General features: G+C 40.6%; 1 protein-coding gene across 1 annotated transcript in view; it reads right to left on the bottom strand.

The window, feature by feature from the left end:
* The window catches only part of WDR62 (WD repeat domain 62), a 699,214-nt gene that overhangs the window by 582,335 nt on the left and 101,213 nt on the right, over window positions 1-15,666 (bottom strand). Inside the window, exons 5-7 of the mRNA XM_085625650.1 lie at window positions 15,453-15,623; window positions 11,990-12,127; window positions 666-848 (exon numbers count right to left, since the gene is read on the bottom strand). Of these exons, the coding sequence (XP_085481776.1) occupies window positions 666-848; window positions 11,990-12,127; window positions 15,453-15,623 (492 nt within the window). The remainder of the gene's footprint in view (window positions 1-665; window positions 849-11,989; window positions 12,128-15,452; window positions 15,624-15,666) is intronic.

The following is a 15,666-nucleotide window of genomic DNA, read 5'->3' as shown; positions in this document are numbered from 1 at the left end:
CAATGCTTAAGAAGTAAGTTGGATGCATTGCATTAGACACAAACATTTAAACTGGCAAGAATAAAAAACGAATTAAAAAATATCCCCATTAATTACTGATCGTTAGATCGTCCAGCTGCACATACCTTTTGAATTTCAGATGTTTTCATATTTAAGGTGTAGTCATTCCTTCATTCATATTCACCACAGAAGCTAGTTTGTAAAACTATGCAACATGCTCAGCACTACCAGTATTTTAAGTCTAATGTCTATCAGTAGAAAGGAATAATTTAGATTTACTTTGTTGTCCGTTGCATTTCCTAGACACAATGAAACGTGTTGGGAGTTTGATTTTCTTAATATGCTTTTCAGGAACCAAAATATGAACCAGATGCTATGTTCATGAAGCTCATTTGACCACTTAATGAATAAGCTTACCTTGTTACATTACACCTCAAACAGGGAACTGTGGTCTTACAAACATACTAAAGTTCAAAGAGCAACAACACAAAACACTGCTAGAGTTTTAAAAACGCAAGTTAATATGATCAATTCAGAACCCACTGTGGAGGTTAACAAAAAGTTTACATCAGTCTTTCGAAATCCTCTTCTAATGGATTCACATTGCTCATTGCATGTACTAATAATGTACATTGTGACAGGTTATAAAAAAAGAAAATGTTTACCTTTAAATCTATCCATTTTTCAAGTACTCTCTTTTCATTGAATTGGCAGAGAAGTCCAGAGTGCGAAATGCAAAAGGTGCGACCTGCTAACTTTCCTTTTCCACAAACTACTCCACAGAAGGTATTATTGTGCAGCTCTCCCAACAGTCCAGAACGCCCTACAAGTGGCACTGTACTATTGACCTGAAAAAGAAGGCATTTTAGTCAAACATCAAAATCCTCACAAATTGCATTTGGGGTTAATTCTCGCTTTAGAATTTTTCCCGTCAAAAGAAAAATCACTCACATGTAACAGTAGTTCTTAACTGTAAATTCTTTAACAAATGTACATGTTTTTTACACATCCTAATTCTTGTCACCTTCCCTCCAATGTTTGGGTCCTTCTCCCAAAATTGGAGGATTATTCAAAAGATCCAACTTTGTCTCTGCATGGGCACCATTTCTAGCAACCTTTTGTTCCTGCTTGTTACATAGGTTTTCATGGATGACAACCCTCAGCTGTGTAACATTATCTTTTTGGCCCACAAGGCAGCTTTGAATGATTTGGATACAATTTAGCCCACTGAAAAATCAACAATGAATGTTTATGCAGTTTCATTTCCTTGACTGAATTTCAGGATTAACATACATTTTTCCCAGCTCTGGGCTTTCTCACCTTGACGCCCACATATCCTTGAGGGTTGCCCTACAAAGGTTATTCCTTCCTCTCTACACCTTGCTTTATTTCAGGACTTTTCAACCATTTCACTGTCCCATGTCCCCCTTTCCTCTTCAGTTGCTTTGCGGCAATCTCAATAGACCTTCAGTTTCAAGGCTTCACTTTTCCTAGGTGACCCTTTTAATCCAGGCTTCTGTTTCTCTGTCGCTAGATTGCTTCACCTGGCAGGTCTGGTGCAGGGGAAAAAGTCTAAGGAAGCTAGTTATCAACTTTAAGCAAATAAACACTGCAGTGTGCAATAGGTTTAGTCAACAGACATGTACAGGTATTTTCTCAGACCACTAAGTAGGGGGCTTGGATCTTACAGCAGAGGGACGAGGAGTTGCTTAAGTTCTAAGGGGTCATGAAAGTTCGGCAACTCAAGTGAAAAGTGCACCATAAAAGTCAAGAAGTGCTGTCGCTCAAGCCCTAGCAAAATGTTAAAGGTGGTGTCTCTCCTGATGAACAGCTTTTATTGTCACAGTTTTTCTATCCATAAGCATGATTTACCTCACATTTATCTGTTTTTTCCTAGTAGGTGCATGTTGGTAAGTGAATGGGTCTTGGGTATGATCTCTCAAGACAAAAAGTATATTAAGTATTAGTCTTCCCTCCTGATATATTCAGGTAAGAAACAGAAACATGACAGAGTAATCAAAAGGTCATACTACCTCTTCACACGACTGAGTGCACCAACAAAGGAGGCAGTGAATGGAGAGCAAATGTGACAGTGGGAACAATGAGAGACTGAGAGGGAGAATAGGTAAGTGTGAATGTAAATGAGTGTGAGCGAAGGACTATATTGGTGAGGGGGTTTGTTTTCTTGCCCTAGTCTGCTCATACTGCACACAGGAAGGAAGGGGAGTCCAGATGGTATTATAAATAAGAGGGTTCCTGAAAATCTGGCACATATCTGAATCTACAATGGGCAATTCAGTTGTAAAGTTATATTCTTGGGAACGCAATGTGTACCTGCGCAAAAGGTGTGCGCGAGTTAGACAGACAAGGCAGGAGAAAAGGAAGGAGAAAGGTTTAAAGGCTTAGAGCGAGGAAAGAAGAGATGAGGCAGAGCAACAGGAAGAAGGGGTTGGGGAGGGAGGAAGGGTATGTGGGTCTGCCTTGCCTCCTTCACGTTGCAGCAGCAATGTGTCCTCCCACTGTTGCAGTGCTTTTATGGGTAATGGGAATGTTGTCAATGCCTGTAATGGGAAATTTGGCATGCCTTTGGATCTTAGCATCTTGCGTGCAAGAGGAAGGAAAAACGTCTCACTGGGGTTAATGCTGAAGCGGCTCATCATCTCAAAAGATCCAAGTGAAGCTCCACTTTAGAACTGAACGAAGTTCCATGGGAAGGGTCCCTGTTTAGGTCACTGAAATGGGTCAGAGAGAGGATGTACGTGAGTCTGGATGGAGATGTACAATGTTCCTCTTATTCATAAATGAATCATGTAGTCTATGTTGTTTAAGGTAACCCTGTGGAAAGGTTTGAGACATTGGTGAGCTTGGAAGTGAACTGGCCTTTTAGGTAGAGATGATCTTGTTGTATTCTCTGTATGTATCTTTGTATCACTTGGGTCAGATGTAGTAGGTAACCATCTTCTGGCTGATTCAGGCTTTTAACATTTCAGCTCAATTGAGATAAAGGGAAAGATGAAGCAGCTGCATTTCGCTTACTGAGGAGTGCTTTGCAAGTGAGGGGGATCAAATTTATGGTCTGAAGAATGACGCTGTATTAGAAGTGTAGTGTGTTTTATGTGTTGTATGGCAGTGTTGATATTTGATCAGGAAGAGCAGCCTGGAAAAGGGATGCATTTGTTTATTGATCTAGTCCAGCATGTGGTATGTGCAGGCTTTTCAGAAAGGGGTAGAAAGGGCAATTACATAGCAGATGAATCTGGCCATGATATTGATACAACTCCAGGGTCTGACATGAAACTGTAGCTGTATCATGATGAATTTAAGAAAATTATGGAGAATATTAATAAGAAGAATGGCACACATACTATACCAAAGTGAAGCATCACAAGTTCAAGAAAACGTCAGAATTTTTGGAAGGAAGAAAGAAATATATCCGACATTACAAGTCATCATGAACTTTGTCTGAAAGCACATAAGGAATGAATATTTGAATATCAACTTCTGGAAAAGTATGAAGCCTTGATAATAATGTATAACTGTGAGAAACGTGTTGGCTGAAGAAAATGAAATGTTTATTTTGCTTAAGGGCAAAAGTTAAAGAAATGCTTTTTGGCTGATGAAAATAAGATCCATTTGAAATACCACTGACACTAAATACTTTCTAAGTGAGCCAAGGGAAGAGAGGTGGACACTGAATAACTGAAAGAAAGAAGAAATTGATGGATCTTTTACAGTGAGATTTTTTTTCCAATAAATGAAAATTTCTAAGAAGATTTTGAGTCAAAGGATACCGTATAACGTTATTTTTAATTTACAATGGTTTCAATAATGTGCCTTCAATAATATATAATTGTGTCAAAATTGTGGTACTAGAGGAAAACTTGTCTAGATGAATGTACCTAGAAATAGTGGCCCCGGAACTATCTATTCACTCAAAGCACACTGTTTTGAGACTATTTAATTTTATGTATAAATGTAAACACATTTCATTTGAACTGTACTTGGCTGTGTCAGTTCATAACTAAAACATTTTACAATATCACACCAACTTTCTCCCATGACCAAGTTAATATAAGGGCAAACTTAAACTCAAGCAAGAATTATGAGTGGTTTGTGACATATGAGGGGTATGTACCGCTGTTGATGTAGATGAAAACAGCAATGGTGGGATATTGTTGTCGAGTGATGGCTGTAAAAAGGTGCTATGGGGCGCCACCCCCCTCCCTCCCAACAGAGTTAAAAAAAACAAAACATAGAAATTCACTAAATAAAAAAACAAAGTTTACTGGGACCTTATAGTTAAGTTCAGAATTTACACATACAAAACCAAAGAAATTCTGCTGTTATAGCTTTCTCAAGTAAGTATAACTTATGCCCGAAGGTAACTATAACTCGTGCCATTCACTGCTAATTACCCCACATATTACATCACTCATGACATCTTCTATGAAATCATTGATATCAGTGCAACATTTGCTTCAAAATGATTAAGAAAACTGTGCCTGGTGGGGGTGCAAGATATAGTCACCTTAGGACATGAGTTATAGCTACTTGAGATAACTAACAATATGACAGCTGAATTTCTATGGTTTGTGTGTGTAAATTCTGAACCTAACCATAACATCCCTTCAACCTGTGTGTATGTAGGTATATTATCTACTGGCGGTCGCCAGTAGATAGTTATAGTTAGGACCCTGTTTCCATAGGAAATCCGCAACATTCTATTTGGAATAACTTTGGCGCCGGTCGACGAATCCTCGCAAAATTTTCAAAATAGGTGGGGTGCTACGCTCCGCTCCTACCCTGAAAGTCTCGGGGGGATTCGTCAAGCGGGGGCTGAGAAAAAAGGGGGGTCCCAAAACGCGTTTTTCCCATGCATTTTTCCATAGGACCTTTAGACACAGCTACAGCACGAACGGCTGAACAGAGTTACTTGAAATTTGGCAGAGAGGTAGTCCTCAGGTCAAGGAAGTGCCTTTTGTAGGTCTGGTGTAAATCTGTTCATTAGTTCCTGAGAAAATAGCATTTAAATCAATATATATATCTGAGCCAGCTTACGGTGCGCTTACCGTGCGCTTACGGTAAGCTTACCGTACGCGTACGGTGACGTGCGGGAGCGCGATTCTGATTGGCTGTTAGATCCTAGTAAACAATCGAATCGTTCGAAACCCGGAAGCGGCGGCCGCCATTTTCTCTCTCGAACTCTGAGAGCAGGAGGAAAAACAACGGCAAAAAAAATGTAAAGGGGCTGTTTAGACATCTCCAACCCACCTAACCTTGGTCAATGTGTCCCCAAAGAACCCCCAAGGCCAAAAATTAACTTTTACATTTTTTCGAAAATTCGCCGATTACGCTTACCGTACGCGTACGGTAAAAAAAAATTTTTATAAAAAAATTATCCACACTCTCCCCACCCCGTGTACAAATGGTGCCCGAATGACACCATTTGTGCATGGCATGTACTATAAAAAAACAAAATGTAAAAGCTTACCTTTCACAACGAAGCGCATAATCTGTCCTCCATGTGCGCACGGTGCGCGAAGCGCATCGTGCGTACATGGCCCACCCAGCGTAACGTGGGCACGCGCACTGCGTGCCCACCGTGCGTGCACGGCACTAACTGCGTAAAGTGGGCGCGCGGTGAGCGAAGCGCACCGCGCGCACGGAACGAACTGCGTTAAGTGGGCGTGCACGCCACGAATGGCGTAAAGTAACTTAGCATTTAAAAAACCATACAAATTCACTGAAAAAACCATAGGTTTCACACACGTTATAGTTAGGAATTAGCATTTAAAAAACCTTGCAAATTCAGTGAAAAAACCATAGGTTTCACACATGTTATAGTTAGCTGGACATTTTACTGATAAAAAACCAATGAAATTCCCCCGTTATAGTTAGTGCAGGCAACTATAACTCACGCGACCGCAATCCTCTGCTGATGCTAATACTGTATTTAGACACTTATTTGCCCATGTCTTCTTCAATTAAATTTTAGCTATACATATATTACAAATATTTTTTTTTCATAAAGACACATATGTCATCAGCAGAGGATTGCGGTCACGTGAATTATAGTTGCCTGCACTAACTATAACGGGGGAATTTCATTGGTTTTTTATCAGTAAAATGTCCAGCTAACTATAACATGTGTGAAACCTATGGTTTTTTCACTGAATTTGCAAGGTTTTTTAAATGCTAATTCCTAACTATAACACGTGTGAAACCTATGGTTTTTTCAGTGAATATATATATGTATATATCTCAAAGCAATACCCTTTCAGGCATAGAGTGATGCATAAATATGCAAAAAAGAAGCCTAGAACTCTGGGTAGTTCTCTGTTGAGAGTGCTCTTTACAGGAGCTGCTTTCCACCTAAACCTGAGAACTACCAAGAGTTCTCTGCTTCATATATATATATACACAAACACTTCTCCAACGAAGTAGGCACGGACTCCTTCAAGATGCAATTGTGTCTTTATTATCTTAATCCATTATACTGATACATGCCATTGCATCGTCCATGACGCGTTTCGACTGCAACCATACGGCCTTCATCACATAAACGCGTTCTTTTAACCCCTTATACCACGTGTGCTACTTAATAATGAACATAGGCAACAGACATTAGCAGTTATACAATATCACTACATACACATACTGTTTCTTTTGAATGATCATAATTTTCCCCAAACATAGATCTCTAATCTTTTCCGATGTTAACGACATTTGATACTGGAGGAATTACGTATCTACTACAGAGTGTTCACTCGGTGGAAATACAACCAAATATAACAATCCCACAGCCCTAAAACGCATTGATTGCATGATGAATACATTTATCACTGTCAAATTCTATTTAAAAATGTATACAATCCCATAAAATGAATACGCCAAATATGAGAAAAATACTGTCACAATTGCTTTAATGTTAAGAACCTCAGCAAGGTGCAGTGTGCCAATAAAGTGCAAAAATGTGCAAAAGGGCTGACAGCGGTAAGCCTAGCAGCAACGTAATTCCCCACCTTCATGGACTGAAATGCAGATGCTATACGAAAGTTAAGGGTGCAAAATTTCAACAAGTGCAGTCCTAATCTTCAGGTTCTCTTTTTATATAGTTTGTACCTCTGTGCCACTATCCTGGGTTTAATTCCCCTCAATTGCAGTAGTGCACCTTTGTAATTAGGTACAGTCTTTATATCCACCTTAGTTGACTAAAGTGCTAATGCTATTGCAAAGTGACACATGCAAAATTCTTAACGGTCAACATCGTATATTCACGGATCTCATATATGTATATATGTACTTGAGCATCAGTCATAGCTCCATTGTTATTGTTCTGGGCATAGTAACTTAATGATAATTCTGCTTACCATAACACCGTATTTTAAGTGTTACTACACATAGCAAGTGACTTGAGAATAGAATACATAAAAAAACACAAGAATATAAGATGCAAAATTAATCACCAACATAATTGCACATTTAGGCTACTTCGCCATCCAAATATTGAGTGGATCTACCATCTAATGTACGTAGATTCACAGTTGAATGTAGTAAAAATGCTGCTTTGATAAAAAGTTATGTAGGTAATCGTTAGTATTAAGCCCATCGGGTATCTTTGAGTCCAGTTCTAAAATATATTTGGGTTTAAGTTGCCTCACCAATCTCTTTCTATTGCCACCTCTTCTTAAAACCAGAACTGCCCCTTTCGCAAAGTATTTGAGATTGCACAAATTGTTGTCATGAACCAGTTTAAAATGTCGTGCAACAGGGTAAGATCGATCAGGGTTTACAATGGCCCTGAGGTGCTGCAGTAATCTACTATGTACCTGTAGTTTGGTGCTTTCAACATATTTTAGGCCACATGAGCACTCCAGAACATACACTGCATACATAATGGCCCCTGACGTCAACTTGTTTTTCACTGAAGGCTGACTTGTACTGGTCCTATTTACTCCAAATGTGCATGCTCTACATGAGCTACATTTAAAAATCTACTTTTAGGAGACAGCCAATTAGACTGGATCCCAGCCCAGGACCACTACTAACCAAGGAATCTCTCATGAAATGGGGCTTGCCTAAATGTCAGAGTATGTTTATCAGGGAGAACTTTCCCCAATGTGTTGTTGTAAGAACAGTAGGCCCCTGTTTGTTGACTACCGATCTCATCTGTTTCTCCGGTTTACTGAAAGTGGTGATTATTCTGATTTTGTTAGGTTCTTCTGGAGGCATGGGGTCACTAACACTATCATGCTTTGCACTGTTTGGGATCTTAAAAAGGATGGACTCCCTGGATATAGCATAAGCCTTTGCTAATGCAAAATCTCCCACCAACCAACGTGCAAGCACGCATAGCTTGGGGAGAAGCAGGCTCCCATGGCGACCCCCCTCAATTGCTGAAAAATTTCCTTGCCAAATAGAAAATAATTATTGGTAAGTAATAATTTGACCATCTTTAGCAGCATTTGATTGTGATTATATAGATTGTTGGGAGCGATATTCAAAACAGGACGTGAACCATTTCAGGACTGTGCCATTGATACCAGTGCGGTTCTGGAGTGTCTCAAGTAAGGCTGGGTGATGAACTGTATCAAATGCCGCCGATAAGTCAGGTAGTATTAGGAGGCAAGAGTAGCCTTTGTATAAGGATCTGTGAATGTCTTCTGATATATTAGGCATAGACCTTTTGGTGCTACATACTTTCCTGAATCCAGATTGGAAAGTGCTGTGGAGGTCTTTTTTTATTTTTTATTGGTTGAGTTGAAGTGGGATACATTTCTCCAACGTTTTAGCTGAGAAAGGAAGGTTGGCGATGGATCTGAGGTTGTTGAGATCATTGGGGTCTGCCCCAGGTTTTTTTTTTTTTTTTAGAATGGGGGTAACTTGGCCAAGTTGGAGGGAGTCAGGTACGTGGCCTGACAGAGAGAGGCGTTGATGATTTTGGCTCAGAAGGGAGTGATGTTATGGTTGAGGTTTTGTACTAGGGTGGGAGTAAATCGGAGATGTGGACTTCAAGTTATCAATAACTTTGATAATTTATCCTTCTGTCTCAGGTTTGACGTCAGTCCATTTAGCATTATTCTTCAGCTTGAAGGAGTTTGTTACTTTGTTGGAGTCTTTAGACTTCTGGTAACTGTCACAAGTACTGGTGCAAGAAACAGGAATCAGTTAAGTAAATTAGGTTGGACTGGGTTCAGTTCAGGGTACAAAAACAATAGGGAAGATTCACCAATCTTCATATCCAACATGATCCCAAGAAGCATGGCTATGCCTTGAAAAAGTACTAATATATTAATTCTAACACAATAAGCAATACATTTGACAATGCATCACATCTGCTTACCCATCTAGACTTGATTCCTGAAAGTTACGGCAAGGGGCTGCCAAAGTAACAAAGTGTGATAAACCAAAGCAACAGTCCTCATTTGAATTAAGGATGGCAAATTGGTTATATATGTGTTAGCACCCTCCAGCCTTGGTTCCCTTTAAGTGGTCTGTATCTCTGTTCCTCCTAGTTGAAATCATCCTTTCTGTACATCTCGAGGGGACAGACTCAACGAGAGGCCTCCATGAGGCTAGCAGTGACCACAGAGATGGTTTGGAAAGAGTGGATTCCAACTGTTTCATAATCTTCTCCATCAGAACTAATCACCAGACTGCAAACTGGTTGTCTGAGCTACAATAATAGTGCAGCTTTTCCATCTAGTTCTCGTACATGGCACCCGCTTAGGTCAACACAGTATTTTCCAGATCGACAGGAGGCTGGTGAGCTATGGCTGCGTTATCAACTGCTGTCATCACAGGGATAGAGCCAGATGACAAGACAAGTTCCTGGTCACTGATGGGCATCAGAGTTTTGGTCTGCTCGAAAATCACGCAGGGTTGGTCTAGTGCTGAAGCCATCTGTGACAAAGTCCCAATATATCACTGTTTCCCGGCTATCGGTAGAGTCTCCTTCCATAGTCAGAGTGAATATAAATTACAGAGTCAGTGGTATTCATAGTTACGTCTACTGCTTAGAAACCAGGGTCAAACCCATAGTCTTGTCTTTTTCAAAATGTGAGCCACCAATCAACCAGAGTGTGGTCACTATGATGGGCTTCTTCCTCCATTCTCTAACCTGGAGATGGACAGTGAGCAGACTCAAACTTGTTACAGGAAACTGGATGTGTATGCAAGAGATACTGGACTAGACATCTGCAGAAACAATTGGGATGTCTCTCATGGAAGATACGGAGGATCCCTTCCACCATCAGTCAGTCTTTTCACTGTTGTGTACTCTCCTGGGGACAACAAAAAAGTGAAGCCAGCACCCTCTTGATATCACAAATGCAAAACCAAAGGGCAAATACACAGGGTGGGCCAGCATTATATCATAGTAGGAAAGCAGGGCACAAGTGGCTGCTCTAATAGGAACGTTTATCCTGTGAAGGTAGGGCACAGACTACAGAAAAATAAGCAGTTCGCCTGTCCATACAGAACAGGTACAACAGAGGCCCGCAGCAGTGCAGCCTTTCGCTCACAAACTAAATAAATAGAACAGTATCAGCAGAGGCTGTGAACACTGACTTAATTCCCCCACCACACACAGACACAAACAAAATGCAGTTAAAAATCATCATGTGTAGCTTAACACTGAGATATCAGTAGAGAAAGTCTACCAGACATACACCTCTCTCCCACACATACACAAACAGACCATGTGCGTCACAGTAAGCATCAAAGCAAGTGTCAGTCACACACAACAGGTACAAACAGTTGCAGTAGCAGTGTATACTGCATTGAAACAGTCAGAGAACATGTAAAATCACTGCAAGCATTCTTCGTGAAATATAATGTTTTGGAGACTATGTATAATTGGCAGAAGTAATCTTACAAACTCCCATAGACACACACATGCATGCACTAGCACAGATGACTCCCTTCAAGACCTCCCTGTAATGCTTGGGAGCCTGCAGGGAAGAGGCAGGGGGCCTATAGTGGTTAGCATCATTTCCACATCTGTTCCCATCCTCTGCCCGGACGAGGTCTGCTTGCACTCAGAGGTTTGCTTAAAGACTTCAAGAGTACAGGAGACCATGAAAAGGCCAGAGGATCTTGGGCCTGCCTTAGGAAACTCCCAGGTGTTAGTCACCTGGGGAAGATTAGGGAATACCCCTTGCAAACATGCAGCACACTAAATCCAGGGCCAGAGTTGAACTCATTAATAAATTTCAAGTGATGGCGGTATGATGAGGCTGATCCGGTGTGGCTTTGCCTACTCCCCTGCCACCAGGGCTAGCTAGGATGGAGAGCACATAAGGATAACATACCACCCAACCCCCACCCAGGGCCCTGTTCAAGTCTGATAAAAGGGGCATACTTTTCTATGTGATGACCGGCTTCACAAGAACGTCCGTTCTTTAAAGAGGATATTTTGCCGTTTTTTCTTGGGGAAATACCTTCTGAATCCAAATATATAGAAGGAGGGTTGGCTGTTTTGGGCGTGGCAGGCTAGCTTGTTCCCAAAATGTCAACTGGATCCTTGGGGTAAGTGGACTTTCCTGCACCAAAGAGGCTTGTTGTCTAGTGGTGCTGGAAGATGGTCTGGTTGTTATGTGCGAACTGGAGAACCAACTCGATATAACACTATGCACAATCCCGACTACACAAACCAATTATCACTGTGTGATTGTTTGTCATGAAAGGGCGATTATTTTGGATCCATATTTCGCCCAATACCGAGTAAAAACATTACAAAATAAATACATTACTCTTCCCTGATATGTTTCATATGAAGTTCATCAGTTTGCAGGAACATATAATAAACAGCATGAAAAAATAATAATAAACAACCGTGCAAAGATATTTTGCAGGAAAGTACACCAAGTTTCAACTGTGCAAGTAATTTCTGAACCTTCACCATCGTGCCAAAGAGTTTGCTCACTTTCAGCGCACAAAGCTCAATATAATCTAAACTATACAAATTCTGCTTTCAAAGGAAATTTACCTGAAACTCTTTAGATGCATCCAAGTACCAGAACTTGACGTGACGGTTACCAACCGTAACAAAATAGCTACTGTCTTCGGAAAACGATACTCCCAACACTTTGTTTGACACTTTGTTTTTTGCTACAACTGTTTCCTTCTGTAAGAACACAAAGAAGATATTTAGAACTGTGAAACTGGAAAACCAAAGCAGATCGGTAAATAAGATTACATGAGCAATGCCAGACTTTCTTCATCTTTGATATCCTCCTATCAGCAGAGAAAGAGCACATCTATATTTTACTACCTTAGTACACAGTGCTAGTTCCAGTAGGTGCAGGTGATGGGCCACCGACACTCATTGGGGGGGGAGTGGGGGGGGGGGGGGGGACACTTATTTGTCATCATCAGACTTGAGTCCGGGGCAAGAGAGTGAAAAGTAGAAAAAGGAGAAAGATAGGAAAACGAACAAATCTGCAAGAAATTGGCAATAAGTGGAATCACGACTAGACAGCCTTAGTCAGAAAATCTCACATTCGGCGGCACCAGGTTACAAAGATAGTCTTTGGGCTCCTGCACTTATGATTTAAAAAAAAAAAAAATCGACATGGTTTAGTCCAAAGGAATAGACAATTAAAATACCCCCATTTTGAAACAAAGCTCTTATCGCCCCTAGCAAGCAGAGCAAGTCATCACTACCCTCCCCAGAAGAGCTCTCTTGTCTCTTCCATCTAGGCATCTATCCACTCATCCTTTCACTTACCCACATATATGCACCATTTCACATGTACATTATGTCATCCATTCACTTTTTCATCCATATTTTAGTCTTTCACCATTCCATCCCTCTATCCATCAGTCTGCTGATCCATACCCAAACCTATTCATCCGTTTACAAACCTATCCATTAAACCCATCCATCCATCCTTTCACCCATTCATCCCTCCATCACTCACTCATCCATCCAGCCGTTCATTTCATCCATCCACCCCTTCACTGCATCTATCTTCCCATTCATCCATCATTTTGATTAGCCCTCCACCCACCAATCCATCCTTTCACTCATCCATCCTTTCACTCATCAGCCATCCATCCTATCATCCAACCATCCAGCGACTCTTCCTTTCACTCATCCATATATTCTTTCACTCAGCCATTCTTACATTCACATTTTCACTTATCCATTCTTTCCCTCAGCCATCCATCCTTTCACTTATCCATCTTTTCACGTACTCATCTATCTTTGCGCTCACTCATCTATTCGACCATTCATCCTTTCATTCATTCATCCGTCTGTCTGTCCATCAATTATCCATCTAACCACTAATCCGTCTGTCCATCAATTATCCATCTACCCACTACCCTTTCATTCATCGATCCTTACACTCACACATCCATCCTTACATACATCCTTCCACTCATGTTCTCACCCAACCTTTCACGTACGTTAATTATGAGCCTTTATCTGCTGAGTTACAGAGAGAAGAGGCCACTCAAGAACCCCACCCGCTGTAGCTACTAAAGCGGGAAATTCACGACGCCCCTAGTTTAGTCCAATCCTTGACCCTGTAAAGGGATACCAGAGTTCAGGTATGACACATAGAAATGACCAGATTTAAGACGTTTATGCTTATGAATACCTGTGACTTCATTTTGATGCAGAGTAAAATACTCCTTTCTCTTCACCAGTGGCATGATGAGGGCAGCATGTATGTACTATAGCTCAATGCAACTGAACTCTCCCATCTAAACTGAAAGTATGTCCAATTAAAATATTCCAGGGACTGAGTCATCAGAATGCTCTTCCATTCATACGCTATAGCTCTCACAACAAAATATGATTTGATCATAGAGGACCCACTGACACAATTAGGGTGCAAGGAAACCTCCCAACTGTGCTGAATGTCAATGAAGCAGATCTGTAAATAGGCTGAAAGAAATCTGTCAGCACGAAGTACAAAAACGAAGACCAATAAGGCCAATAGTTATTCTATTGCATTCAAGTTATTATTGATTAGTTGCTCCTTCTATGAAGTATATGGTTATCTTTGGTATACACGTACATGGATGTATTGCTTGTGTATGACTAACACCCTTGTTATGTGCAAATGCTTCACAACTGTGAGTACTTCAAGTCAAGATATGAATAGGTTGGTAGCTTTAAGGGCAAGGCAAGGAGTGGCCATCATCAAAATGAGATCAGGTTCAGGAGTTTTGAGAAATGCAGCAGGACTTGTACGGGCAGCAAGAAAGAAGAGAAATCAAGAAGACAAGCCGGTTTCAAGATGATACCTACTGACAAGGGATACTAGTTTAAAGATGGTGACTACTCACAAGGTATAGTAGTTTCAGGCTCCAGAATGTAGAAAAACGATTTGCTAAGTCTTGTGAGTAGCATTCTCAAAGGCTCAAGCATGTCACATTAGAGCTGTGCCCCAGATGTGCAACACTATGAATCCATAAAAATTACAGCGAGCACACTTCATTATGACTTTATAGTTTACATCTGGATCAAAGCTCTGATGTGGCATGGATGAGTTTGAGGCAACTACTGCATGCACGCATTACACCTTCAACAAATGGCTATTCAGGCTCATCTTAAAAATCTAAAACAAAAGAAATAAAGTGAACTTCTCTTCCAAGGGGGTCTGGTTCTAGTAAATATCAGATTGCTCCAAGTGTTAATACATACAACAAAATACCCTACAACACTGCTACGTACGTACGATTCAATGTTCATCAGCAGGAATGTTTCTGTTACAAGTGCTTAGATCTTGCATCATTAGGCAACCAGACTTTGTGAAGAAGGACAATGGTATATTCGTTGAAACTTTTTCTGCTAGTTAACCTGCTGCTGATAATGTTTGGTGCAAAAGTTTGACTTTTTAATCTAAAATAAAAAGCACAAAGTTCTCCACCTGGGTGAAAATACGAAAGAGGTGAAATGCTAACTTGGGAGTTCTAAAAGATAAGGAAATATATATTTTTGTATTTGTCTATTTAACATTTTCATACAGTGCATCTGTCCCGAGGAGAGGTGTTGGGTCACTTTAAAATAAACATGAAACCAGAGCAAGAAGGTAACGTACTACAGAGGCGATTGAGGTTACACGATCTTGACAACAGGTCAGAAAAAAAGGTCTGTAAGCCTCTGCAGCAAAATGTTAGTGGAGCTATTCTAAATCCACTTAACTCTTTATTGAACTCGAAGTTGTCAAAGAGGTACGTTTCAAAATGGTGTTACAATGGTGGAAAGCAAGGTTTGTTTCCTTAATTCTGAAGGTAGCGGGTATCAGACTCTGAGGTGGCACCAGGAAAAAAAAAACTTTCATCGCTACTTTACAAAAATTACATTTTCAGTGTACTTCCTTTTCGTGTCTGGAACATGTTGAGCTACCCACCCACACCTTTTAATGTTTCAATGTGTCTGTAGAAAGGTCCAAATTCTACAAATGAATACTACGAAACAATACAGGCTTTCTTACCTTCCAGTCCCACAAGTTAACAAGCATATCATGATGATAACCCACAGAGACAATGTATTTATTGTTGGGAGAAAAAGCAACACAGGACACTCCATATTTGTGACCCAACAGTTCCGCCACTTGTGTCTTCTCTTCTTTGTCCCAAACACGTACTGCTGGTCTGGACCCACTCTGCAAAATAATGGCACACGTTTACCAATTATTCATCTTTTCC

The sequence above is a fragment of the Triturus cristatus genome, chromosome 9 (assembly GCF_964204655.1).
Source record: "Triturus cristatus chromosome 9, aTriCri1.1, whole genome shotgun sequence".
Lineage (NCBI taxonomy): Eukaryota > Metazoa > Chordata > Amphibia > Caudata > Salamandridae > Triturus > Triturus cristatus.
This window is presented reverse-complemented; position numbering and strand designations above follow the sequence as displayed.